This window comes from Marmota flaviventris, chromosome 7, assembly GCF_047511675.1.
Source record: "Marmota flaviventris isolate mMarFla1 chromosome 7, mMarFla1.hap1, whole genome shotgun sequence".
In the NCBI taxonomy this organism is placed as follows: domain Eukaryota; kingdom Metazoa; phylum Chordata; class Mammalia; order Rodentia; family Sciuridae; genus Marmota; species Marmota flaviventris.
This window is the reverse complement of record NC_092504.1, coordinates 66,227,019-66,253,962: the sequence shown is the minus strand read 5'-3', so window position 1 is coordinate 66,253,962 and position 26,944 is coordinate 66,227,019. Positions and strand designations below refer to the sequence as shown.

The window sequence follows — 26,944 nt, the reverse complement described above, 5'->3', positions numbered from 1 at the left end:
TGCATGCCTGTAATTCCAGTGACTTGGGAGGCCGAGCGAGACAGAAGTATCTCAAGTTTTGAGGCCAGCCTCAACAATTTAGTGAGGCCTTAAGCAACTTAGCAAGACCCTGCCTCAAAAAATAAAAAGGGCTAGGGATGTGGCTCAGTGCCTAAGTGCCCCTGGTTCCAATCCCTTTTACATTAAAAAGTAAATAAAGAAAAGAAAGCTAAATTAGTGACAGATTCCTGGCCAGCCCACTGGTCCCTGCTAAGAAGCTGCAGCAGGAGAGGTGCTGAAACAGCAGAGTGGTGGCCCAGGCAGGCTGAAGCATAGGCAGTGAGCACAGGCTGCTGTAAAGAGCCCATCAAACCAGCTAGCGCCTGAGGAGCACTTGGAGGTGGGCTGGGGCAAGCCAACCTGTCCCCTCACGGCAGTCTGGCCTGCACACAGTGTGGATGCCTGCTGAAGAAGTGTGCTCCACGCAGCGCTGGTCTCCAGACCCCTCCCTCCACCCATGGAGCATGTGTGATCCACTGCCTTTAACCACTGGCTTCCTGAGGAGCTAGGAGAAAATGGAAGGCAAACCTGAATGGGATTCAGGGCTAACCAACAGCATTAGTACTTTTACAAACTCTATCCAGCATAATTTTGGACCAATAGCATTGACCCAAGTGCTATATAAACCCCTATACACTCAGATGGCAACCCCTGATAGGTTCTCTCGTTCCTTCTGCCTGAGTTTTGTTTCTGTGCACACTTGAAGAAACCCTACTCTTACACTCGCTCTTTCTGGTTTCTGGATTTCATTCTTAGAATCCATGAGACAAGAACCCAGAAGAAACTGACAATGAGCTGCTGGAATCTGCTCCAACACTGGAGGGCATAGCCCACCATTAAGAGCTGTAACACTTCTTGGCTGCAGAGGCCTGCAGCTTGTGCAGACCCCACCGCCAGCAGAAATAATGAATTGAGTTTCATCTCAAATTTCAGTTTCATTAGTTCATTACTCCTCTGCTAAAAATTCTCAATGGCTTCTCTTATACTCACTAAAAACATGAATCATTAAAATGCCCTGCAGTGTTCAGCAAGACCTGCTTTTCACCTTTCCCTCTCTGTTCCAGTTCCCCTGCCTCTTTGTTTTTCTTCAACAGCCATGTGTGCTCTGGCCTCTGGTCCTTTGTACTTGTTGTGGTCTCTGCCCTGGACAATCTTCCTCCATATACTTAAATCTCTCACCTTCTTCTCATACTCAGGGACCTACATTCTATTTTTTTAAAATTTGTTCTAATTAATTATACATGGCAGTAGAATGCACTTTGACACATCATACATAAATGGAGTATAATTTCTCATTCTTCTGGTTGCACATAATATAGAATCAAACCAGTCATGTAGTCATATATGTACATAAGGTAATAATGTCCGATTCATTCTACTATCATTCCTACCCCTACCTTCACTCCCCTCTACCTAATCCAAAGTAACTATTTTTCTCTGGCCCCTGCCCCCTGCCTTATTGTGAATTAGCACCCACACATTAGAGAAAACATTTGGCCTTTGGTTTTTTGGGACTGGCTTTTTTCACTTAGCATATTCTCCTGCTCCATCCATTTACTGCTGTGCCTACATTCTTACAGAAGCCCCTGAACTTTCAAATGCAACCTCTCCAAGACTACCCAGCACTATTTATTCCTCTTTACAGCTCTATTATGCTCTAAAACATCTTTAAAACATGGTCCTGTCATAGGAATGACATTAAAACATTTTACTTTGTTATCAGACTCTCTCCACCCCTAAAATGCATGTTCCACGAAGGTAAAGATTTTTGTGTATGTGTTACCTGGCACCTAGAACAGTGCATGGCAAATAGTTAAATGCTCAACAGATACTAAAACAAATGGATGACTGATAGTTGTTCCCCACCTGCTTTCTGGCATTTAGGAAACAATGCTAATGCAGTCAGATTTCAGAGAATACAGTTATTCTGCTTGTTCTAGCAAACAGTTCTCTATGTCTTGAGGAGGAAAGTCCACATTATAAATAGGGTTATTTCCTATGATGTCTGCAACAACTAGTACATGTCAAATGCCCAAGCTCTAGATAGGATTTGAAATATCCTCAGCCCCTTAACTGCATACTCTTGCACAAGACTTTAAAACCTCTCTGTGCTGAAAAGGATAAAAATCCTGTCCACTGCCTGGTCCCATTTTAGTTACTGTGGCTGCTGACTACATTGCCACAAAATGTAGAGATAAAATCACCATTTATGATAGTCATACATTCTGTGGGTCAGGAACTACAGGCAATGCCTGGATAGCTCGTGTCTGTTTCATGGCATCTGGGCACAGCTGGAAGATGCTGAGTGGAGGCTGGAAGCATCTGAAGGCTAGTTTTTTTTTTTTTTCCTTATCTGGAGATCAAAACTGGCTGTTAACTTGGGGGGTGGGGACTTTGTTCTCCTCTGCACAGGCAAGTCTGGGCTCTCTCACAACATGGTAACTGGCTCTCCCAGAGTAGGTGTTCAACCCCCAGCTCTTGAAAAAAAGAGTTCTTGCATCATAACCAAGCCTGGGAAGTCACAAAGCATCATGTTTGTTGTCTTCTTTTGGTTGAAACATCATATATTTCCATCCAACTTAAGAGGAGAGTCAATGTCATATTGTAAAAAGTAGCATGTGGAGACTGCAGGTTTAGCTTAGTGGTAGAGCGCTTGTCTAACAAAAGCACGAAGCCCTAGGTTTGGGTCCCAGCACTACCAAAAACAACAACAAAAACAGCAACGTGGGGTGATATCGGTTAAAATGGAAGTACAACAGCACCAAAACAAAAAAATCAGAAACAACTTTTATGGGATTCTGGAAACTAAGCAAAAATACACAGCAAAGCAGGGAACACTTATTAAAAAAAAAAATCTCAGTAAAAAAACAGGGCTTTGTGGTGTTTTAATTTATCTAGGTACCACTTCTGTGATGGCCTTGAAGATAACAGCCTATTTCTGGTGCTGAGTGCCATAGCAAGCAAAGTAATGCATCTTATTTGTGAAGAATTGTGGTTGTGTGGGCTGTTGTAACAAAACAATATAGATTGGATAGATATTTCTCAGTTCTGGAGTTTGGTAAGTCCACCAAGGTCAAAGTGATTACATTTCCAGCAAGAACTCTCTGGCTTGTAGGTGCTACCTTCTATGTCCTCATGGGAGAGAATAAACTCTGGTGTCTCCTCTTCTTCTAATAAGGTTACCAATCTTATGAGATTAGGGCCCCATTCCTATGACTTCATTTCATCTTAACTAATACTTAACTCCTTGTCCCCAAGTGTAATCACATTTGTGGGTAGGACTTCAGTATATGACTTTGGGGGACAATTCAGTCCATAGTAACCTGTCTTGTAGCTCCTTGGAGGACCTGCTCAAATGATGTTCCTTTAACTTACCTAACTTGGAACTCTGCCAGTTCCCAAATATTTTAATTACAGCTACCTGGAATAATGAGTAACACTAAGGCAAACAATAAATGAACCAAAAACTTTGGTAATAAAGGCTGAAGAATGAGATGTTTTGGTGAATAAGGGCTCTGAAAAGCCTAACAAATTCTTGCTGTTATGGGTTAAATTTGGTGTCCCTCTTCCCCGCCCATTCAAAATATGTTGAAATCCTAATCCCCAGAAACTCAGAATACAATCTTATTTGGAAAATCATTGTATATATAATTTAAATGATATTATATAGGATTAGGATAGGACCCTAATCCAGCACAGCAGTTATAAGATACAGATGCAGGAAGAATGCCATGTGAAATAAAGTAGAAATTGGATTAATGCATTACTATATCAGGAAATACCATGGACTATTCACTATCACCAGAAGCTAGGAGCCAAGGAACAGATTCTCCCTCAGTGCCTCTTAAGGAACCAACTCCTGACAACTTGATTTCACATATCTAGCATCCAGAACTGTGAGAGGATAAGTTTCTGTTGCTTTAAGCAAGCAGTTTGTGGTTCTTGGCAGCTCCAGGAAACTAATACAATTTAAAGACAGAGAATGGCAGAATGAATTTTAAAACATAACCCATTATACACTCTCTTCAAGAAACACATTTTAGATTCAAAAACATAAATAAGTTGGAAGTAAAAAGATGGTAAAAGATATTCCATGTAAACAGAAAGCTGAAGTCACTATACTAATATTAGATAAAATAAGACAAAAAGTATTATATGAGACAATGGACACTATAATATCAAAGGGCCAACCCATCAAGAAGTCATAAGAATTTTAAACACACACACATACATACACACACATTTTACAACAGAGCATCAAATTATATGAAGGGAAACTGGAATTGAAGGGAAAAATATTTTAACAATAATAGATAGAGAACTCAATACCTCACATTGAATAACAGTAACCAGAAAGAACATCAACAAGGAAACAGAAGATTCAAGTAACATTATCAACCAACTAGATCTTAACAGACACGTATAGAATACTCCATCCAACAACAGCAAATTACATTCTCCAGTGCATAAAAAACATTCTTCAGAATAGGTCTTAGGTTAGGTCATACATTTAAAAAAATGAAAACTGTACAAAGGATGTTCTCCAAGTATGATACAATGAAATTAGAAATCACCAGTAGACAAAACCTTAGAAAATTCACAGATATATAGCAATTAAACAATACACTCTTAGAATAGTCAGTGTGTCAAGAAGTCACAAAGGAAATCAGAAAATACTTTGAGACAAATATATAGATATAGAAACACAATATACTCAACTCTATGGGATTTGGTGAAATCAGTGGTTAGAGGAAAATTGAGAGTTACAATGCTTATGTTAAAAAAGAAGAAAGAATGATGGGATGTGGTGGTATATACCTGTTCAGTGACTCAGGAGGCTGAGGCAAGAGGATTGAAAGTTTAAAGCCAGCCTCAGCACCCCCTGAGTACAATCCCTAGTACCCTTCCTCCTCTAAGAAAAAGAAAGAGAAGAAAGATTGCAAAAGTACTACCTAAACATCTTAAAAATCTAGAAAAATGAGCAAACTAAACTCAAAGCAAGCAGAAGGAAGAAAATAATGGAGAGTACATATAAACAAAATAGAGAACCACAAAACCACAGTTGATTCTTTGAAAAGACCAGCAAAATTGATAAATATTTAGATAGACGACATATTCTCTCTTCAACTTGAACTAATCTTTCAGCCATTACCAGTACTCTCCTGAAACTGTACTTACCCAGTCCAAGGGCCACTGCTAATCTCAACTTCCTTGAATTCTTACTAGTGCTTGATATAAGTTCTCCCTCCTGTTTTGACTTGTGCCATTCTCCTGGTTTTCATTCCTCCATACCAATCCTTTTCCTTTGCTGTCCTCCTTCATTGCTCAAACTCTCATGTTGGAACTTAAAAGCTCAGTTTAGGATCCCAAGGCTTTTCATAGCATTTCTTTGCCAATAAACTCTTGAATTAGATCTCCATCCAATCCAGGGCCCTGAACTCTAGACTTACATCCAATTGTTGTTTGGTTATTTTTTTTAAATCAATATCAGCATTGGCTTTTCACTTTGTGTCAGTGACACTGCTGGTTTTGAGTGGCGCCATCTATCCAAGCTAAAAACCTAGGACCTATCTTTTCAAATTCAATTAATCAAGAACTGCAGTCCTTGACATTTCTGAAACAATTTCTGAAAGTGCCCACTTCTGTTTTTACCATTATCACCCTAAGGCAAGTTGCCACCCTCCTTTATCTTTACTGCTGTAAAAGCTTCCTATCTTAGATCCAGCAACTGGCTCTGTCAATTGTCATTGCACCTGCTAATTGGAGGAGTTGGAAAATTAAAAACATTTCCCAGATACTGTTACACATTGAGTCCTGGGCTGAAGTTAGATACTTCATATAAACATAAAGAGAAGCAAGACAGCGGCAACTGGCATGCAAGGTTGCAGAGTTATGAGTTTGGAGGCCCAGCATTCTGATGTGTGGCCACCTTTGTGACTGTGAGCAGCAGTGGCAATGTCCTTGATTCCACAGTCCAGCGGTAGTTCTCCTAACTATTACCCTCCCATTTTCTAAAAATCTTACCCCCTTGTTTACTCAACTCTGGAATACTTAACTGGTCTTCCTGTTGACTTTTAAGAATAAATGACCTTGCTTATCTGTGATCCATTCTCCACCTCATAAAGAATTACTTAAAAATGTAAATCGATCCTATAATCCCCTGCTCAAATCCTGTGGTGACTTCCCACCACACTTAGAATACAATGCTGAATTAGGAAAATGGGGGCTGGATATCCCAAGAATCAGAGGTTATATAAAAAATACTACAAATAGACAACAGACATAAATATCTACCAAATGCTATCTTAAATTTTGGTCCAAACTGAACATTTGGAAATAGATTTATTGTAAGTATTTAGAGCTTTTTCTTAAGTCTGAACTAAATTGTTTTTAAAGTCCTTTTTCTTTGTAAAGCATTGTAAATGCTAATAAATCCTGTTAATTATTTTTTTCTTTTTAACTGCATGTTACATTGAAATAAAAACAAAGTAAAATGAAAACAACAACAACAACAACAACAACAACAACAAAAAACACAATTCAAACACTTTACTGGCGTACCAGCCCTAATCATCTGGTTTTTGTGTCCTTTTTGACAGCATCCAGGCACTGGCTTCCCAATTCCTGGAATAGGTCAAGTTTTGCCCTAGATCTTTGCTGTACTATGTTCCATCTGCATGAAATGATTTCTCCTAGCTTCTTTGATATCTAGTCTTTCACATTCAGATGAAAGGTCATGTGTTTCAGCATTCCCTGGTAAAAAGTATAGCACTTGCTTGCATCTAGTTTTTTTGTTGTCATTATTGACTACCGTCCCTCTCCTTTAAAAATATATGTACTATGGCAGTGGGGAATATGACCCTTCACAGTAGATTTGGGGTTAATTTGTAAGGAGAGTGAATTTTACTTCTATTAGAGTTATTCCAAGAATATCAGCAAAATCTGTAAAATATTCCCAAATATTAGGTTGAGAATAATGCCATTTTGCCTTCAAGGCATGGGTGGTAGAATAGCAAATTGTTTTGGCACATTCTATATTCAACTTTTATACTCTGATAGGAATGAAAAAAAAAACAAAACTGAAAACAAGCCTTTTAAAAACACTACTGCTGGAAAAACTATTTACCCCAAATCACTGTTTTTAAAAATGCATTTTAGGGGATAAGGAGAGGAAGAATATTAGTGGGTGGATTTCATTTGAGAACATTGCCATATTTTTCCACAACTAGTCTGACTCTTGCAATAGCATGCTGTTGGCTTTTAAGAATAAATGACTTAGGACTGGGGTTGTGGCTCAGTGGTAGAGCATGTATAAGGCACCACATAAAAAATAAACAAAATAAAATTATTATGTCCATCCATCATCAATCAATAAATAAATGAACCATACTCATTCCCGGCCTCCTAATGCTCCATCTGCTGGCCTAGTTTTCTGGAGAAACAGCACCATCTGCTGGGAAAAGTCTGTCATGAATCTTTCTCAGGAATAGAGAACAATCTCTGCTTATGCAATTCTTGACTTGGGTTATAATCAGCAACTAAGATAAGACTTCCAGAAGGCCAAATAGGAAAACTTTGTACACCAGAAATGCTGATATAATTAGAGAATACTCAATGTCACAGTGAATCCTATCAATTTGTACAATTAATATGCATTAATAATTATTAAAAAAAAAGATTAGAGAATCCTCTTTGCGGTTTCTCTTTCTAAAATACCAACTGACAAAATCTACTAGAAGGTTCGGATTAAGACCCAGGAATAGAAAGTGCCATGACTTTCAAAATTCTCCTATATTCTCTGCAAATAAAGATGCTGAGAAAATTAAATGCCTTTGTTCTCATTTTTTGGAATCTCCAGAATTTTTTCCTTCCTTTCATAAGAAAGGCATTTTATATGAATTTTCCTCCTAGTTCATTACCCACTTTTGTAGTTATCTTTCATTCTTCTTAACCAATTTACTGATTCCTCAAGTTCTTACAAACATCCATCTCCAACATACTTAACTGTCCCTAAGGTTCCTTACTTAGGACCTAAGAAATATTCAACTCACCTTTATTCTCCCTCCTTTCACATCCCACTTTGACAAACTGAATCTGATATTCCATCTTTCTTCTAAACCCTGAATCTATTTCTTTTCTGTCCTTACTACTCAGTGTAAATTATAGTTTTTCAGGAAGTTTCTTCATCATAGACAGTATATCCCTCTCTACCCCAATTATTTGCTGGCTAGATTCTGAGCACCTTAAATTCCTAATTTAGATTCTGGTGCATAATTTTCTCATTTCTTCCTTACTTTTTTTGGGGGAGGGGTAGGGTACTAGGGATTTAACCCAGAGGCATTTACCACTGAGCTACATCTCCAACCCTTTTTATTCAAGATAGGTTCTTAAGTTGCTTAAGGCCTTGCTAAACTGCCAAGGCCTGCCTTGAACTTACAAATCTTTGGCCTAAGATAAAGGCAAACCTCATCAGCCAACCACAGCTAGCTGACCCTTCTAAGGGAAAGGAGGGACAATCCCAGGCAGTTCCTGTAATAGTACCTTTGTTGCAGGAATTTTTTTTTCTCCCCCTTTTCCTACCCAGCACCCATTCCCCTTCCACTTTGGGCCCCCACTGGCTGCTTTTTACCACCACTGGGTGAAAAAGATAAAATAAATTATTGGATTCTATGGGTCCTAAACTCTCTAGGCCTTACCCTTTGTTTTTCTTGTTGTTCATGAGCTCCTTTGAGCCATTTTGGGACTTTGGAACCAGCGTTTTCTTCTCCTGATAGGTTGAAGCACTGTCACTTCTGTGATCTGGCAACTTTTAAGTAGCTAAAGGGGTAGCCGCGGTCTGGATCCTGAGAGTAGTAAAAATGCAGCCAAATGTGTCTTCATGTGTAGGCGTGCCTTCCTGCAGCCCCATGGGTTGAGCTTCGCTCACCTGTTCCTTTGATATTGCCCTTTTACCCTGTTTGGGATAGAATGTTCCATGGAAACGCACTTTGTGTGTCCCCTTCTCTTACTCTGCCCTTGGATGTGGCCTTCCTAGATGTCAACCAGCAGACATCATGAAGCTAGACTCAGCCCCTTGAAACCCTGACTCCTTGCTCATTTGAATGGCTTCTCCTCAATAAAAGGGTCAACATGCACGCATGCTCTTTTTCTGCAGACCCTTAAGGTCAGAGGAGCTGACACAGGAACCCCAAAGAAAAAGGTATTTCTGTCTCTTGTGTGGTTATTTCGCGCAGCCCAGTTCCCCTGGAATGACCCTGAGTGTTTTAGTCGCGAGGAACGCGACAACTCCCATTTTAAAATTATTTATATTTCTATTTTCCTACTACATTTTGTCGTCTTCAGATTCTTTAAATTAGCTACTAGAAGATCAAAATTATCAACGTAAAATCATTTGTATCCCCTGTCCTCCCATATTTGCAAGAGTACTTCCTTCTCTTTATTTGAAGCATCCTAAAATTATTTCTCCAGAATTCATTAGGAAAAATACTTGCCTCCTTCAAGCATTATCTGATAAACTTCAACATAAGACTCTCATAAATATAAGAAACTCCACTAATATACTGAATGCTTTTAGAACCCAGATGAAATAGTAACTTCATATATATACATAATTCAAATGCTGGCTAATGATTTTTTTCCACTGGCACTTCATTAAAACATGCTTCATACACATTAAGACAAAACTAAAATAAAATTCTTATTTAAAAAATTTTTCTTCAATCTGAGTTTTGTTTTGATTATGGTAATATGTGGTATAGTTCAGGGACTTCTATAAAACTGAAAGAAGAGAATACTTTTATTAATCACAACATAAAACTGACATGGAATCCTACTAGAATTGAACCAGGATAAATAATGCTGTTATAAAATTTACATTTCTCACATTCAAGGAGAAACTATTACATATTAGGGCTCTTCTGGGTGTTATGAACTAATTTCAGCAAAACTTTATTTTAAAAAATAGTAAGTAACAATTAATATATATTTTTAAACCGTGTGAAGATAAAATTAGAAAGGCAACTGGTAAAACCAGCAGAATTAGAATCATTTTGTTGGACATAAAGAACCACATTTCCTTTTTAGCTGTTATATCTGCATGTTTTTCATTGATAAGGTGAGTGTTGGCTATGGGTGCCACATGATTAGTAATTTTCTTCTTTAGTAACAAATACTTGACTGATCAAGACTCAGGTAAATTTTCTTTCCTTATTTTGCTCTTTTGGAGCAGAAACAAATATCTTTATCTTTTGTACCAAGGGAGGCAAATATGAAATACAGCTATTGTAACTCTTCTAACTCGCCATTAAACAAGGGAAATGAATTGTTAAGAATGTCTCTGAAGTATTTCCAGTATTTAAAATAGGCCTCTGAATAATTTTCAAAACTAAGTTCTCATTTTGGTATAGGATTTGATAATCATAACACATTTGATCTGTATTCTTCTATCAACTACACTTTGTCCTCAATGTGGGTTACTGTTAGGGTCTCAAACTATTTCTACATATAGAGCATCTTTAAATAAGTTTCTTCACTGAACTTAAGACTTTTTTTCCCCTCACTTATGTGCCCATGAAAATTAATGAGCATACACATACATATACTTGCATACATATGTACGTATAGAAGTAAGTTACTTTGCCATTAGAATAAAACTAGACACTAGGGGGACAACTCTGAGGAACAGTTTGGTCTTCTATGGAAGTCTTCCTCTATGCTGAGGAAGGCAGGTATAGTTCGCTGAAGGATGTGATGAGGCTGTAGGAAGTTTTCTCATCATCTGTCAATCCTGCATTGCCAGGTCTCACCACCACAGCTACATGCACACCTGCTTCCTCAGCAGCACTGGCCTCTGTGAAAAATCAAAGTATGTGTCAGAAATATCAAACTATAACATCCACAATTTGCATCAAAGTCATCAGGGGGATGTAAGAACAGAAGAACATTTGGCTTTGATTTTTGTTGAAGCTAGAAGATGGGCACACTGGGGCTGACTATGTTATGTATTTTAATTGGAGAGGGGGACCTAACTGGACTTGACAGAATAGAATGGTGGTGTATCCTACATTTCTGAGCTTTATTAAGTTTGCTACTTATGAATGCAGGTCAGAGCCATGTTCTATCCCATAACCTTCCTCCATTCCTTCCTGCAACTGAGCTATTTCCCAAAGGGCAGATAATTGGCAGTATCTATCAATTAAATAGATACGGTACAAAAGGAATCCTATAATCTAATCAGGTTGAAGTGCCTGCCCTCACCTCCAAGCCCCAACACGTCATGCTCCCTGACTAAACTGCTTATATTTTTGGCCTAATAAATTTATGCTCATTAAAATGCAGCTCAAAACATTCTGACTTTCAGAACATTCCATATACTCCCTTAACACTCTGTGTTTACCTCTATCACAATATAAATTTATAACTACTTGCTATTCTGCTCTTCATTGGACTATGAACATCTTAAGATACATGGATGTGTGTGTGAGTGTGTGAGAGAGAATGACAAAGAGTTTGCGTGTGTGTGTGTGTGTGTGTGTGTGTTAGGGGGGCAGTGGCAGCAGAGGGATACAGTAAAAATAGGACTAGTCAAATTGAACTAGGTATTGTAGGAGATATCTCTAAAACATCTGGGTTACATTACTTTCTCTATTTTACTTCTATTTGAAAAATAACCACTAATACCTCCCATGAATTTATCATGTACTATGTGCTAGGTACTATTTTAGGATCAGAAATATGTGAATAAAATAAAGCTCCTACTTTCTTGGAGCTCCCCTTCTCATCGAAATCTTCATAGCAACCCCAAGATAGTATCATTACCTCCATCCTAAAGATATGAAACTGAGAGTTAACAGGTGGTATAGGGCTAAAATTTGAAATTGTCAGTCTGATTCCATCATCCGTGCTCTAGAACCACAGCTGGCAATTGATAGGCTGCCACCTGCTTTTGTAAATAAAATTGTATTGGAACATAGCCACACCCATTTATCTGTGTATCATCTGATTACTTTTGCAGTATAAGGAGAAAGCTGAAAATAGCTGTGACATGGAGTGGCGAATGAATGATAGGTTTCTTTGAAAGGCAGAGGAGATGATGCCCTTTGGAGAACTCTTGGTGGAAAGGTGCTGATCGAGATTGCTTAGCTGATGGTAATGCCCTTTTCAAAAGGGATTCTGTGCAGCTCACAGAATTTATTGGTAATGGCCTTGAGTTTAAATGCCTGGAGGTAGAGAATTGTGAGCGCAAGCTGACAACCTTTAATGAGCTGTTTTACCCATAACTTAGTTTTGTTTATCTTGAAAAAGTTTTCTCACAGTAAATCCTTTTGATGTTTAAACCTATATAATAAACATGGGGAGCCTGCTCCTGGCCAGTCTTCTCCCATCAGGATTACTGCTTTCTCTACATTTGTGTCTGTTTATCTTTTTTCCAATCCCCTCATCAGCCTGGATTTGGGGAAACTGAATAAATGTCACGTGGGCTGCGACAGATTGTAAAGCCTAAAGTATTTACTATCTGCACTTTTTAGGGAAAGAAAACTGGCAGAGACAGGAGGAATTCTAGGCAAAAATAAAACACACACATATATCTGGGAGAATGGAGCAAGTCAGAGTGGCAAACAGGACAAGGTCTGTGGTAAGAGAGATGTGGCTTCTTAGGACAGTCAAGTTAACAGGTAAAAAAAAAAAAAATCTGTAAAAGTCTATGTAATTTAAATTTGGCACAACAGGAAGCTTTGGCAGTTTTGCAACCTTTGGAAAAGAGTAGCAGCTTGTTAATGGACTAATTAAAGGACAGCAGTGTTGAGAGATAAGCTGTTCCTGACTCAAAGGGGAAAGAAAGCCATTTCTTAACCCTGTCCACTTCTACAAGTCTACTTTCTGCTCTTATTTTGAAAGGGCCTGTCACCTTCCTAGGGACCCCGAGCAAACCAAGTGCTAAAGACTCTCTTCTTCATGTAAGAATGCCATCATTAGGCAAACCGCAGATGCCACTCGTGTCAGCAGAAAAAGCAGCTGCCTTATACTTGCCCCTACCTCCCAGACTGATGAGTGCAGGGTTTACCACGTCCAGCAGACCATGACTGGAGATATATATATAACCCTACAGTCATCAGAACAACTGCTTATCAGTCACCATGTTTTCAAATTCATCAGTGTTAAGCTTGATGAAGCCCCACTTCTCTGAGATGCAGATCCTCTGGTGGCTAGGGAACTGAAAATTGAAATTAGCCCTACATAGGGCATCAATCACAACATTTTCCTTGTTCTGTGGCTTCGTGTGGATAGACATGATGACTTGGCCAATGTGAACACTTGCCACTGTGTCTTGAGGTTTCCCAAAGACATGCCACAGACCTTTCTGGAGCCTAGATTGGAGATATGAACTTCCACTGAAAAGCACCATTTCCAAGGTCCCTTAGGGAAACCCATTTAAGCAACAGGCTGCATATACTACGGAGGAGGTTGCTGTTTGTAGCCATCACACTCTGGGCTGCCATAATAAAGGAACACAGTTTAATTGGCTGCAGAGCATGAGTTCCTTAAACAAAGCTTTCATCTCGACTGGCATCCAGGATCTTGACTAAGTTGGGACATTATAGTCCATCTGGGAATTGACACTAGCTAGTGGCTGTTTCATTTTCAGGCTTCATAAACTAGATCACAGAGGGCAAGTTTTGTCCTTAAGCATCTATTGGCTCTATTGGTATAATATTGAGACACTTAAGTAAAACTTGTTGACTTAAAACTCTTGGATCGCTTTTCTTTTCTCCAGTGAGAAGAGGTCTTTAAATTCTTTTTTTCATACTTAGGTACCATCTGGGATATCAACTTGGTTTTTTGTTCTACCTTGGCAGTGGAAGCCTGAGCATGTGGTACCAAAACACAGGACCAGAAGTGACAGAAAAGAGAAAGGCAGGCAGCCAGTTACCTGGCCTCATCCCAGCTACAGATAATCTAAATTCTTACCCTGCCTAATGGGATGTGCGGCTGGCAGAAGATGAGGGACAGAAATAAAACCTTCTTTTAAAGGACTAAGAGAAAGTTATTTCATTTTGAGGCCCATTTGGGGATTACTTCTATTCTTTAAAGTGAAGATAATTTATGGAACTGTAATCCAAAGGAAATGCTTAAGTGAAAAGAGAAAAGACCTAAAATTATAGATGCACAACTACAAAAAAAAAAAAAAGTGGTTAAGGAAAAGAATATAAAGAAACTATAGTATTATCAATATAACCAAAAAACTGGATAGAGAAAAGGCATGGGGATCAAAAGTGGAATCATATATTTCATCAACAAGTGGTTCACTGGGTAGAGAGATGGTACCACAAAGCAGACATTAATTCTAAGCTTGCAGAAATCTATCATCTAAAGTGCTAAAGAGCTGGGCACAGTGGCACACATCTGTAATCCCAGCAATTTGGTAGTCCAAGGCAGGAACAAAGATATTAAGAATTACTGTCTTTGGAAAAACGCAGTGTAACTTCTGAACACATCAAATGATCTACGCTGGTTAAGATTAAAAAAAAAAAAAAAAAAGGATCAGTTTAGCAAATTAGCACCTGCTTATATACTTACAACTCTCACCTATTACATCAGACCAAAAGATTAAGTGTCAGCAGAAGACAAAGAATATAGATCATATACATTATCTGCAAGAACTTTTGCTAGCAACCTGGATGTTCCTTTGGGCCCCCTCTATGAAAGTCCAGACCAGTAGAAGTAACTTAGTTGTGTGACAACAAACAGGAAGGTCTAGAGAGAGTAATCTTATATACAGGCCACCGAATCTGCCTCCAAGGGGCCCAGGAGTCATGTAGAGACACCTAGACAAGAGAACAACCTTCTCCTCTCCCTAACATCCTTCTCTAGACTAATGCCACAGATCCAGTTTGTTAGAACTGCACAAAGTGCTCTTTTGGGGGTGTGATCTCAGTCCCACAGAAATTTATAATCCAAAGTAGAATAGAAAAACTCAAATATGTAGGACTGCCCTCAAATGCAAGTAAATTATAAAAAGCAAAAGTAAGCCCACAAGGAGATGCATGAACTCTAAGAATGACCACACAATCAAAAGCTGGAGCCAGCCAGGCCTGGTGGCTCAGGCTTGAAATTCCAGTTACTCAGGAGGCCGAGGCAGGAAGATCCTAAGTTCAAGCCAACTTTAGAAACTTAGCAAGACCCTGTCCCCAGCCCCCAAAAATAAATAAATAAAAGTAGCCACATGGGAATGCCTTCTTAGCAAGGAGCTTGCAGATAAGAATCAGAAATTACATTCTCAAAGCACTCTTCACTTACCTCTTCACTTATGTTTGTTATAATTCTCTAGATCACATTCTTACACAGATGCTAAAACCTGAGTTTCCAAGTTGATCCAAACTATTATTAAAATAATTTATACTAACAACAAAGGACAGTACATGCTGTTTTGCACATTAAACCCTTAAAGTAATAATGTATAATGCTAATGTACTGTATATAATACGAAGGGCAATGCTAAGTTTAAAAAAAAAAAGAGTCTTTAAAAGGTAAATCAATACAATAAAGCCTAAGATTTACCCGATAGGTGTCTCGAGAAAAGAGACCAATTGAAGGAAAGCAAAGATGAAGCTCCTACTCATCATGAGACAGCTGACTGATCAAAATGACAGATAAAACTGCTTCAACTATTTATAGTTATCTGTTAGAGTCCATAAACAAGTCAAAATAACACCTGGCATTTTGCCAGGGGAATGTTAGAGTTCGTAAACAAGTCTGGATGGTGCCTGGCAAAATGCCAGAGGGAGTGGTTTGAGAAGTAACAAAAGCGAGCCATTAAGTGTGGAGATTCCTGATTGGTTGACTGCTGTATCTAGTTTATGTTAATTAGATAAGCTGTGTGGAATGTATAAATACCGCTCCTGTCCTACAATAAACGGCTTCCACTCCTGCTGTATCAATGTACACAAGTTGTTCGTCACCCCCCGGGTTATTTTGCCCAGCCAGCCCGGCTGCGGCAGTTATCTCTCTTATACCCCTTCCACAAGTGTACAGCTGATCTCATTGCTATTAAATGCATCTGGTATAGGTTCACTGTGACTCTATTGTCCTTAACTAACCATCACCTATGGTCTGACCTGCATGATCATCCCACAATAACATTAAGTCTCCCTCTGCTATACTCCCACGTCATTGGTGTATGTATGTACATACAGAGTGATGTATAGGGTACCATGATGGAGAAAAATGAAGAGAATAAAGTTTTTTTCAGTGTTATTCCCCATTTACAACCTTGAAGGACTGGTAAATGGAGAGGAAGGTGGGTCATGTGGCTGTTACTTTTTATAAAACTATTGTATTTCAAGAATTCTCACTTAAGAAATATGTTGATACTATCAGGCCCAACTCCTCTCCTGAAGTATACAGTGTAATATGTCTGAGCCGAGCACAGTGGGATGTACTTGTAGTTCCAGCTACTTGGAGGATCACTTGAGCCCAAGGAGCTCCAGGCCTGCCTAAGCAATATAGTAAGACTCCACTTCAAAAAAAAAAAAAAAAAAGGAAGAAAGCCCAATTACTCACCTAAAGTAATATCTGTTAGAAACAAGATGTTGTTGGTTGAGCATCCAATGCTGTTTGCAATCTTTCTGTAACTCTCACTCTCTACTTTGTGTCCAATTTTGGTATCAAAGTGACCATCAAAAAGCTGAACAAAGAGAGGAGAAACACTAACTCTATAAGTACACTTGCAACACACTAAATCCCTTTTATTTAGTATCGTTTCCGCCTGAACCTCATGACAATCATAGTGGCTTCACTCATTCAGTAAATATTTACTGAAAATCTACTTAATAGAGGACTTTATAGAGGCTCCAAAAGGTAAATATAAAGATTTTACAGTAAAAAACATTTGGATGAGCTGAATGTGATGGTACACAGCTGTAATCCAAGCTATTGAAGAAGCTGAGGTAGGATGTTCACAAGTTTGAGGCCAGCCCCAACAATTTAACAAGACCCTGTCTAAAAATAAAAATTTAAAAAAAAGAACTGGGGATGTAGTAGCTCAGTGCCCCTGGGTTCAATCCCCAGCACTAAAACAAAACAAAATAAAGAATCCACTTGGTTTTCATTAGCACTTCCAAACTTATCTAAAATATACATGTCCTACAGTCTATTTTAAAAACACTATATGTAAACTACATATTAGATTGGGCTGGATTTTCCTCTGGTGAAAGGTTCTAAATATTACCCTTTTGATCCTAGAATGAAAAGATATTCTCTAATTATCACTTGCTAATTTTATCAACAGTAGTTAAGTCCATATTTATAATAAGCTATTATGATGTGATCTTCTGAATGTCTTTAGAACTCTTCACAAACTAAGTCTAAAGAGGACACAAAACCAAATTAAGGCAATATTAAGGATTTAACTTTTTAAAAATGTTAAGATTGATTTTTGCATACTTCCTTTCTCTCTGTTTGATTTATTTAGTAACCAAAGATTTTTTATTATTGAACTTAGTAGATAATTATGATGTCCTATCTACTTTCACCTTATTATTGCCTATTTCATTAGTTAGAGCAGAAAAGTTTATATCTGTATTCAGAAAACAGTCTTAAATTATTAAAGGATTTCATTATTTGTTATAAGATGTTCAATTTCTTTCTTTAGTGTTCTGCAGTTTTTGTTTTTTTTTTTTCCCGGTTCTCGGGATTGAACCCAGGGCTTTATGCATGCAAGGCAAGCACTCTACTAACTGAGCTGTATCCCCAGCCCCCATAGTGTTCTGTACTTTTCATTGCAGAGGTCTTTCATCTCTTTTGTTGATTATCAAGTATTTTATTTTTTATTTTTTGAAGCTATTGTGAATGGAGTAGTTTTCTAATTTCTCTTTCAGAGGATTAATCACTGATGTATAGAAATGCATTTGATTTATGGGTATTGATTTTATATCCTGATACTTTACTGAATTCATTTATTAATTCTAGAAGTTTTCTGGTGCAAAGGGAGGGAGGGAAGGGGAGGGAAGAAGTCATGGGGGCAGGAAAGATGGTGGAACGTGATGGACATTATTATACTAGGTACATGTATGACTGCACATAAGTTGCGATGCTATATTGTGTACAATCAGAGAAATGAAAAGTTGTGCTGCAATTGTGTACAATACAACAAAATGAATTCTGCTATCATATATATACCTAACTAAAATAAAGAAATTTTTTTCTTTTTAATTTTTATTGTTGGTTAAAAATATGGAACGCTTCATGAATTTGCGTGTCATCCTTGCGCAGGGGCCATGCTAATCTTCTCTGTATCGTTCCAATTTTAGTATATGTGCTGCCGAAGCGAGCACTAAAATAAAGAAATTAATAATAAAAAAAAAAAAGTAGGGAAGTACTAAAGTGAGAATATGACAACCTCCAAAGCCAAAGTATTCTCTGTACACAGTAGGGGCTCAAAAAATATTTATTTTAGGGCTGGGGATGCAGCTCAGTGGTAAAGCATTTGCTTGCCTAGTGTGCACAAGGTCCTTGGCTCAATTTCAGCACAATGGGAAAAAAAAAAAAAGAAGAACAACAACAACAACTGAAGTCTTTATGTATTTCTTAGCACTGCGCATGATCCTATTTTGCATATTTATTTATTTATTTGAGGGTGGGGAGGTACCAGGTATTGAACTCATGGGCCCTTGGCCACTGAGACATATCCCCAGCCCTATTTTGTATTTTATTTAGAGACAGGGTCTCACTGAATTGTTTAGCGCCTCTCTATTGCTGAGACTGGCTTTGAACTCGCGATCCTCCTGTCTCAGCCTCATGAACCTCTGGGATTACAGGCCACCGTAGCTAGCTTGCATCTTTATTTTTTTCAAGACAGTAAATTTTACTTCATATAGAGGAAATTATATATTCAATAACAAAAGTGACTGTTTTCTTTTTACCTTTTTTTTTTTTAAACAATCAAAAGAAGCATTCCATTAGTTTCTTTTGAGTTGTTGATTTCCTAATACTGGCAAGATAGCTGGTTTACATGTTAGCTCATGAGTTAGGATGTATTCCTGTATATGCTAACTCATGTATACCTATTTTTACATACATATAATAGCTGGTTCAAGGACTATCCTCATCAGTATCCTTAGGGTGGATGTTTATAAAAGCAAATTCCAGGTTCCTCCTTCCAGACCTGCCAATTAAGATTTGCTAGGAAGGAGCCAGGAGCAGTTGCACATGCCTATAATCCCAGTAGCTTTGGAGGCTGAGGCAGAGGACCACACATTCAAAGCTAGCCTCAGCAACTTAGAGATGCCCTAAGCAACTTAGTGAGATCTTGTCTCAACATAAAAAATAAAAAGGGATGTGGCTCAGTGGTTAAGTGTCCCTGGGTTCAATCCCCACTACAAAAAAAAAAAAAGCTAGGAAGCAGGGACCAGGGATATACCTTTTTAATATAAACTCTGCAGGTAAACCCACAAAAATGTTTGAGACTTTGATCAAAAAACTAGCACCAAACAAAACATTTCTCCCTTCACTATAATGTATTCAAGTTTTTCTACTTCTCTTTACAACCTGTCAGTATGTACAAAGGTAATTATCTGAATGATTTAGTTTATACTGTAGTACATTCCTTTTATCATTTTGTGCTTTGATCGTGTCAAAACAAAGCAAACTAAGTAACCTACCTCAAGAATATTCCCCTCTGTAGAATGCCCAAATAATAGTTTCTGAGCCTCTACACTTCCAGAAGAATAGATATACACCTTCATTCCATCTTCTCTCCATTTCCTGACTGCTGGAACTACATCTTCAAAGAACCTGGGGGGAAAATTACAAAGTTAAAATGCAGGAACACATCATTAGTCAGATGAAAACCAGAGAAAAGAGATGACACAATCTTCTCTATTTGTGCTCAAATGGTAACATTATGAACCCACTCTACATAGAGTGTGAACTCCTGTGGTTCTAATAAATGTTACTGGAGTTCCAAGATCACACAGCAGATTATATGGAACAATTTGACAATGTAAAGGGATTACAGGTAAAAGAAGGAAATAAGAAAGTGGGTTTTTAAATTGTTAAGGAAGTGGGGAGGAGAATAGGAAGGACAATAGAATTAATTGGACATAACTTTCCTAGCCTTGTATTTGAATACATGACAGGGTTACTCCACATCATGTACAACCACAAGAATAGGATCCTAATTAGAATAAGTTATACTCCATGTATGTATAATATGCCAAAATACATTCTACTGTCATGTATGTATATCTCAAAAGAATAAACTGCTTTTTAAAAGTTGTTAAAGAACTTAAAAGCAAAAAACAAAACATTGCAATTAATACTACATTGTAATATAATTTTTGATGTAATTAATGAAAAGAAAAGGCTAATTTATGTCCACTGTGCTTTAAGAAGACATGGAACTAGAAATATGTACATCCAAAACAATGAGGGGAAAAAAAAAATTGGGGGGGCTCAATGCTACAAATCTATAAGATAGATAATGGAATTAAGTTTTTTTTTTTTAAGAACTCAGAAAGTCTAAAGTTTTACACAGAAAAAACAAACAAAAAAACTTTATTCTGAACAAATCAATTAAGAGACTTGACAGTATTTGATTTTCTGATTCCTGACACTTCAAGTCTCCTATTGATTCTACAGTATTTGCCATATTTAGTGGTCAAAATAATATCCTGGGAACTAAGTGAAAAGAAAAGTACAAGAACCTGAGATGTGGAACCAATTCTTCTTTTTAAAGAACCAAAAGAAAGGCCAACTACTGGGAGAATAATCTCTTGGCTTCACACTTTTGAATGTTTTATAGATTAAGCCAGCTGAATATTCCCAGATCACTGGCATATCCACAAATTCCAGTATATCCTTTAAAAAGGTTCATGATGTTTATAATATAAAGGAATGACATCTCATTTGACAGAAATACAAAAGAAATATAGGTAGCTGTAAACAAGTCTTGGATCCAAAGGTTTTCTTATTAAGAATTTCTCAGCAATATGATACTCTAGAGTCTCCTTAGGCAAAAGAACTATCAGGAACCCATTAACCAAGACTCACAGGATCCATGGAAAACTCTCACAAGAGCATAGCAAAAGTGGCAGTGCTGACATTTTGTGTAATCCCAAAATAACAGGTTCATAATTCACAGTATTCTCCTTTTCTAACAAGGCAAAAATGCAGGTGATCTGTTGGTTCTGGGAAATAGACCAATAGTGCTGTCACTCGTATGCTAAGAATCCAATATGACTTAGTTCAAGGAAGTCATCATTTTCTAGGAAGTTGTTTTAAACTGGGTCTAAAATTAACTTCAACCATCCACAAAGCCAGACATGAACATCTTGGGATACAGCTGAGTAAAATCCTTTCAGCTCAGCTTTGAAAAACAAAACAGCTCATTTGTTAGATTAAAACAATGCTAATGTGTCCATTTTACTAATATTGTGGCTTATAATGGAGAGAGAAGACTAATGAGAAACATATTTAGTGAAATATTTTAGTCACTTGAGCACATACTCTGTTTTCATGTGTCCAGCTGTGAATGCTGCCTTCCACATGTGGCCCTGCAGTTGTTTGAGTGCTGTGGTCTTTCGGTCCAGAGACATCTGCCAGCACACATTATCTACAACGGCCTGGATTATCTGTTGTAGTTCATCTACCCCATTTCCAGATGCTGCAGGGATTGGAATAGCCCCATCCAGGTGGGCGTCTTCTTCAGCCTTTAAATTGGAAACAACATGAAGTTTGTTTCTTGCATATTTTTTAAAAAGGTCATTAAAAATGAGCCCCCCAAACCAGGCAGATAAATTTTCTCCAGTCATCATAAGCCCTAGCAAATGATTCCTAAGAGAATGACCTCTAAAAGAAATGGGATTATAATTAATAAGTTTATATTACCTGTCCTAGATTGCTAAAGCTGAAATTTAAATCAAAAGGCACACTATATGTGAGGAGAATGAGCACATAATTATAAGAACAACTGTCTTTTTTTGTTCACTCATTAGGATCAGTAAACCAGGATTTTCAATTGCATCTGATCATTTTCTCTGTACTATAACTAATTAAAGTAGAAACAGAAAATCTCATAAGTTAGTTTATGGCTAGACTTAATGAAAAGAAACTAGTGAAGTAATGCAATTGGTTCACATTCAGCCTACTATAATCTCCCACATCTTACAAAAACCCTAAAGCTACTTAGAATAACCTTGTGACAATGCAATCCTAATAAGGGAAGCCAGGCATGATGGTGAACATTTGTAATCCCAGCAGAATAATTACAAGTTCAACACCAGGTCTGGCAAGTTAGTTAGAGCCTGTCTCAAAATAATATAGCCTAGAGATAAAATGCTCCTGGTGCTCCTGGTGCTCCTGGGTTCAATCCCCAATGCTGTTTTTTTAAAAAAGCAAAGAGCACATGTGATTCTGGGGTGGGGATTATGTATGCATGTTTCAAGAACAAGGTTGAGAAAATAAAGAAGGTAATCACTGGGGGGGAGGATACTTCAGATAAACCCTGAGTTATCCAGAAAATTCAACAAACCCAAATATCCCATGATTCAAAGAACATGACTATAGTTCCAGTCCTAAACTGTAATATTAAATAGCAGAATTATAGAGAGCATTCTATAATATCCAGTGTAGGAAAACTAATTGCCAGTTACTGCTGCTCATCATGGTTGATCTTTGCCACTAAAGCAATTCCGGTAAGAAAATCAAGAGAACAGAAGATGCATAGCACACAATGTGAAAGAAGAAGACAGAATGAGGACTGAGTGAGAGAACAGGTAGGATGAAATACATGCCACCAAGGTGAGTCTGAAGGGCAGGCCTAGGGTGAGATGGGTAAGAAGTGTGGCATGTGTCAGGGTGTGAGGATGCAGGAGCACTGTAAAATGGGTGGTAAGGACTCACGCACGCCCTGAGGCAGTAGAGTGGAAAATGACAAGATGCTGTCACTTGGAGACAGTAATGAAATATGCAATGAGATTGCATAAAACCTTTTTCACTCTACCCAGAAAGGGCTTCATTTTATTAATAAATAATATGTTCATGTAATTTAAACAGCTTCTGAAAGAGACAATTTTATAGACAACAATCTGCCATGATCTGGCAGCTTAATTATGTACTGTGAATTCCTAAATTGGCAAGTCACTACAACTTTCTTCCCTTGTGAATTGAGGGCATTGATTTTACAGTATGCTCAGAGAACGTTCTAAGTCTCTAGGCATCCTCAACTATAAGACACAGGAGAATGTGTGAGAGAAAATATTCCAACCTGTTTTCTCAAAAGATTGACATCCTGCTGGCACTCCTCTTCTTCCCAATGTGTCTGCAGATACTCTTTAACGTTTTCTTTGATGTAAGGAAATAAAATGTCCTGGATAAATGAGTAAAACAAAGAAAAAAGTGTTAGCTTCTGCCAATTGTGTGATGAGATCCAGTTATTCTATATAATCTCACCTTAGCTAATTTTAACAGATAAATCAATGGAACTTAGCAAAAATTTGCTGTTATGAGTGGGACAGAGACAGAGACCGAGACCAAGAAACGTGAACTATACATGAGCTGGTAAATTACAACTTTGGAGGCCATAATGGCAGAAATGGGGATATGGACCAAGACAATATGGCCTGCAAAATCCAAAATATTTACTACCTGGTCCATTACAAAAAAAAAAAAAAAAAAAGGCTACCAACTTCTGAACTATGTTCCTAGAGCACAGATCTTTGAGGGCATGGACTGAGTGTGTCTTGTTCCCAATAATACCCCCAATGCACAGTGCTGAAAAATGGCAAATGGCTGCTGAAAAAAATGACGCCCTATAACAAGTATTTAAAAAAATTTGTGATCAGGCTGGGGATATGACTCAAGCAGTAGTGTGCTCGCCTGGCATGCGCGCAGCGCTGGGTTCGATCCTCAGCACCACATACAAATAAAGATGTTGTGTCCGCCTGAAAAATAAATATTAAAAAATTCTCTCTCTTTCTTTAAAAAAAAATCTGATCACTACAATTCTTTCTTGGTAATCAGACTACTTACAGAGTAATGTGTAAGAAAGTATTATGCAAAACAATTCACTAATAAACAATCTATTAGCAACATATGCCCTGCAAATGACTTTTCTTTGGTCAAAATTTTATTATCTGGTACTGCAGATTAACTGTACCCAGATCCCTATTCATGCCAAGCACAAACTCAACCAATGAGCTACACCCTTAGTTCTCTCTCTAGTCAAAATGTTTATATTTTTATTTACTGCAAATGTAGTATATATCTCTTTTCAAATCAAACTGTGGCACATTTGACAATATTTTTCAGTATCTACTTTGTGCCAAGATATGCTAATTCTTGAGCAGATCATGGAGAAGTGGATTTAGATGATAAGGAAAACAGTTCCTCACTGACAGTAAGGTTAAGAAGTCAGTCAGGTAGTGCAACACACTGTGGGACAATGGGTGAGGTAAACGGTACAGCAGAATGTTGTATAAAATCAAGGTATAATAGCTCAAACAGTTTTAGGAATAACCTGTCTAAAAAGACAAGCTGTGAGTGTAGAACACAAGTACACACTGCAGAGAAGACCCTACACTTTAGGAGAAACTATAATTGAATTCAAGAAAGCTGCTTATTTTTAAATTCATTCACTCATTTATTCAAATATTTGCTGAATGACTCATATAAACAGGCCAGGTGGTAAGAATCAGAAATATAATCATGAGTAAAAACCACACATGAGCCAGGTGTGGTAGAGCAGGCCTGTAAACCCAGTGGCTCCAGAGCCAGCTTCAGCAGCACGAGGCCCTCATCAATTCAGTGGGACCCTGTCTCTAAATAAAATACAAAATAGTGCTGGGGATGTAGCTCAGTGGTTGAGTTCAATCCCTGGTACCTCCCCCCCCCCCCAAAAAAAAACCCAAACCAAACAAAAAAAAAAAGAAAAGCACTACACAGATTCAACGGAATCCCTATCAAAATACCAATGACATTCTTCAGAGAACTAGAAACAACAGTGATGAAATTCATTTGGAAAAATAAGAAACCCAGAATAACCAAGAAATCCTAGGGAGAAGAGCAAGTTGGATATCAATATATTGTTGCTTCAAATTATACTACAGACCCATAATAATAAAAAAACAGCATGGTACTGGCACCAAAACAGACATGAAGATCAATGGAACAGAATAAAAGACACAGAGATAAATCCACATAAATATAGGCCCAACATTCTATCATGTAGGCTTACGAACTGACTTCCTTAAGCAGACTAGTAAAGTATTAGAAGTAAAATCAAGAATCAACAAATGGGATGGTATCAAACTTAAAAGCTTCTTCACAGCAAAGGAAACAATCAAGAGCATGAAGAGAGAGCCTACAGAAGAGAAAATCTTTGCCACCTGCACCTCAGATACAGCATTAATCTCCAGGATATATAAAGAAAACAAAAGTTTAACAACAACAAAAAACCAAATAACCCAATTAATAAATGGGCAAAAGGAACTGAACAGACACTTCACAGAAGAAGAAATACGATAGGTCAACAAATATATGAAAAAATGTTCAACATCCCTAACAATTAGAGAAACACAAATTAAAACTACACTGAGATTTCATCTAACTCCAGTCAGAATGGTAACAATCAAGAAAACAGTAACAATAAATGTTGGAGAAGATGTGGGCAAGAGGGTACACTCATACACTGCTGTGGGATTGCAAATTGGTGCAACCTTTCTGGAAAGCAGTATGGAGATTCCTCAGAAAACTTGGAATGGAACCATCATTTGACCCACCTATTCCACTCCTTGTTTATACTGAAAGGACTTAAAATTAGCATACTGCAGTGACATACCCACGTCAATGTTTATAGCAGCTCAATCCAACATAGCTAGGCTATGGACCTACAATAGATGAATGGATAAAGAAAATGTAGTATATATACACAATAGAATACTACTCAGCCATAAAAAAAGAGTGCCTTTACGACATGTCATAAAATGGATGGATCTGGAAACTATCATGCTAAATGAAATAAGCTAATCCCCCAAAACCAAAAGTCAAATGTTTTGATATGTGGATGCTAACACACAATGGGGGTGGAGAATAGAAGTTCAGTAGGATAGAGGGGAATGAAGGGAAGATAGTTGGGATAGGAATAGGAAAGACAGTGGAATGAATCTGACATAAATTTCGTATGTATATATATATATGAAGACACTACAGTGAGAAAGGTTACTCGCAGAGTTCACACAAAGTCCAAAGACCACACCACACACCGCAATCTCATGCAAGAGATTTATTGTCAGTAGTCCGAGGCAAACCAACAAGGCTGTCCCTCAGAGAAGAGCAGCAGTCAGTTGGCACTCACAGAGCAGCTTTATAGTCCACAAGAGAAATTTCATAAGCTGCTTAGGAGTTGTGTCATAGCTGGGGTGGGGTTGATCCTTTAGCAGGCACTTTCTTACCAGAATTTAAGCAGCACTGCCTCAGAATCAAAACTTTGGAGCCTCTAGATAAAATGGTTCCCGACCTAAAATGGTGAATCTGATGCCAATACAGCGAATCTCTACATCATGTACAACCACAAGACTGGGATCCTAATTTGAATAAGATGTACTCCACATTTGTAGAAATAAGTCAAATCATCCTCTACTGTCATGTATAAGAACAAAAATTAAAAACTAAAAAAAAAAGTAATCACATTAGAAAATATTTTTTTAAGCAGGATTTTTTTTTTTTTTTAAATCTGACTCTTCATTTTTAAACTCAGCACACCAAGGTTTATAATTCTTGGTGTGTTTTTCTGCCCATGTAGTCTGAAAGATCCTTTAAGAAAGCAATTGCACTGTCAAAAAAGATAATAATAATAATTTTCCTAAGCCCCTAGATGAGAAGAAAACCAATTTAAAAGTGTTTTATTTTA

At 37.7% G+C, this 26,944-nt stretch overlaps 1 protein-coding gene and 2 non-coding genes across 4 annotated transcripts in view; all 3 read right to left on the bottom strand.

Moving 5' to 3' along the window:
- Positions 1 to 9,817: 9,817 nt before the first annotated feature.
- Positions 9,818 to 26,944, bottom strand: part of Enoph1 (enolase-phosphatase 1) — a 63,270-nt gene continuing 46,143 nt past the window's right edge. For both annotated transcript variants that reach the window (XM_071614371.1, XM_027939745.2), the window contains exons 2-6: positions 23,303 to 23,404; positions 21,544 to 21,746; positions 19,698 to 19,830; positions 16,600 to 16,723; positions 9,818 to 10,888 (exon numbers count right to left, since the gene is read on the bottom strand). In XM_071614371.1, the coding sequence (XP_071470472.1) occupies positions 10,749 to 10,888; positions 16,600 to 16,723; positions 19,698 to 19,830; positions 21,544 to 21,746; positions 23,303 to 23,404 (702 nt within the window). In that variant the 3' untranslated portion in view covers positions 9,818 to 10,748. The remainder of the gene's footprint in view (positions 10,889 to 16,599; positions 16,724 to 19,697; positions 19,831 to 21,543; positions 21,747 to 23,302; positions 23,405 to 26,944) is intronic.
- LOC114096381 (small nucleolar RNA SNORA70) lies at positions 13,439 to 13,568 on the bottom strand. Its single transcript, XR_003583420.1, has one exon. It is a non-coding gene; the product is annotated as a small nucleolar RNA SNORA70 (small nucleolar RNA).
- LOC114096384 (U6 spliceosomal RNA) lies at positions 18,265 to 18,371 on the bottom strand. Its single transcript, XR_003583422.1, has one exon. It is a non-coding gene; the product is annotated as a U6 spliceosomal RNA (small nuclear RNA).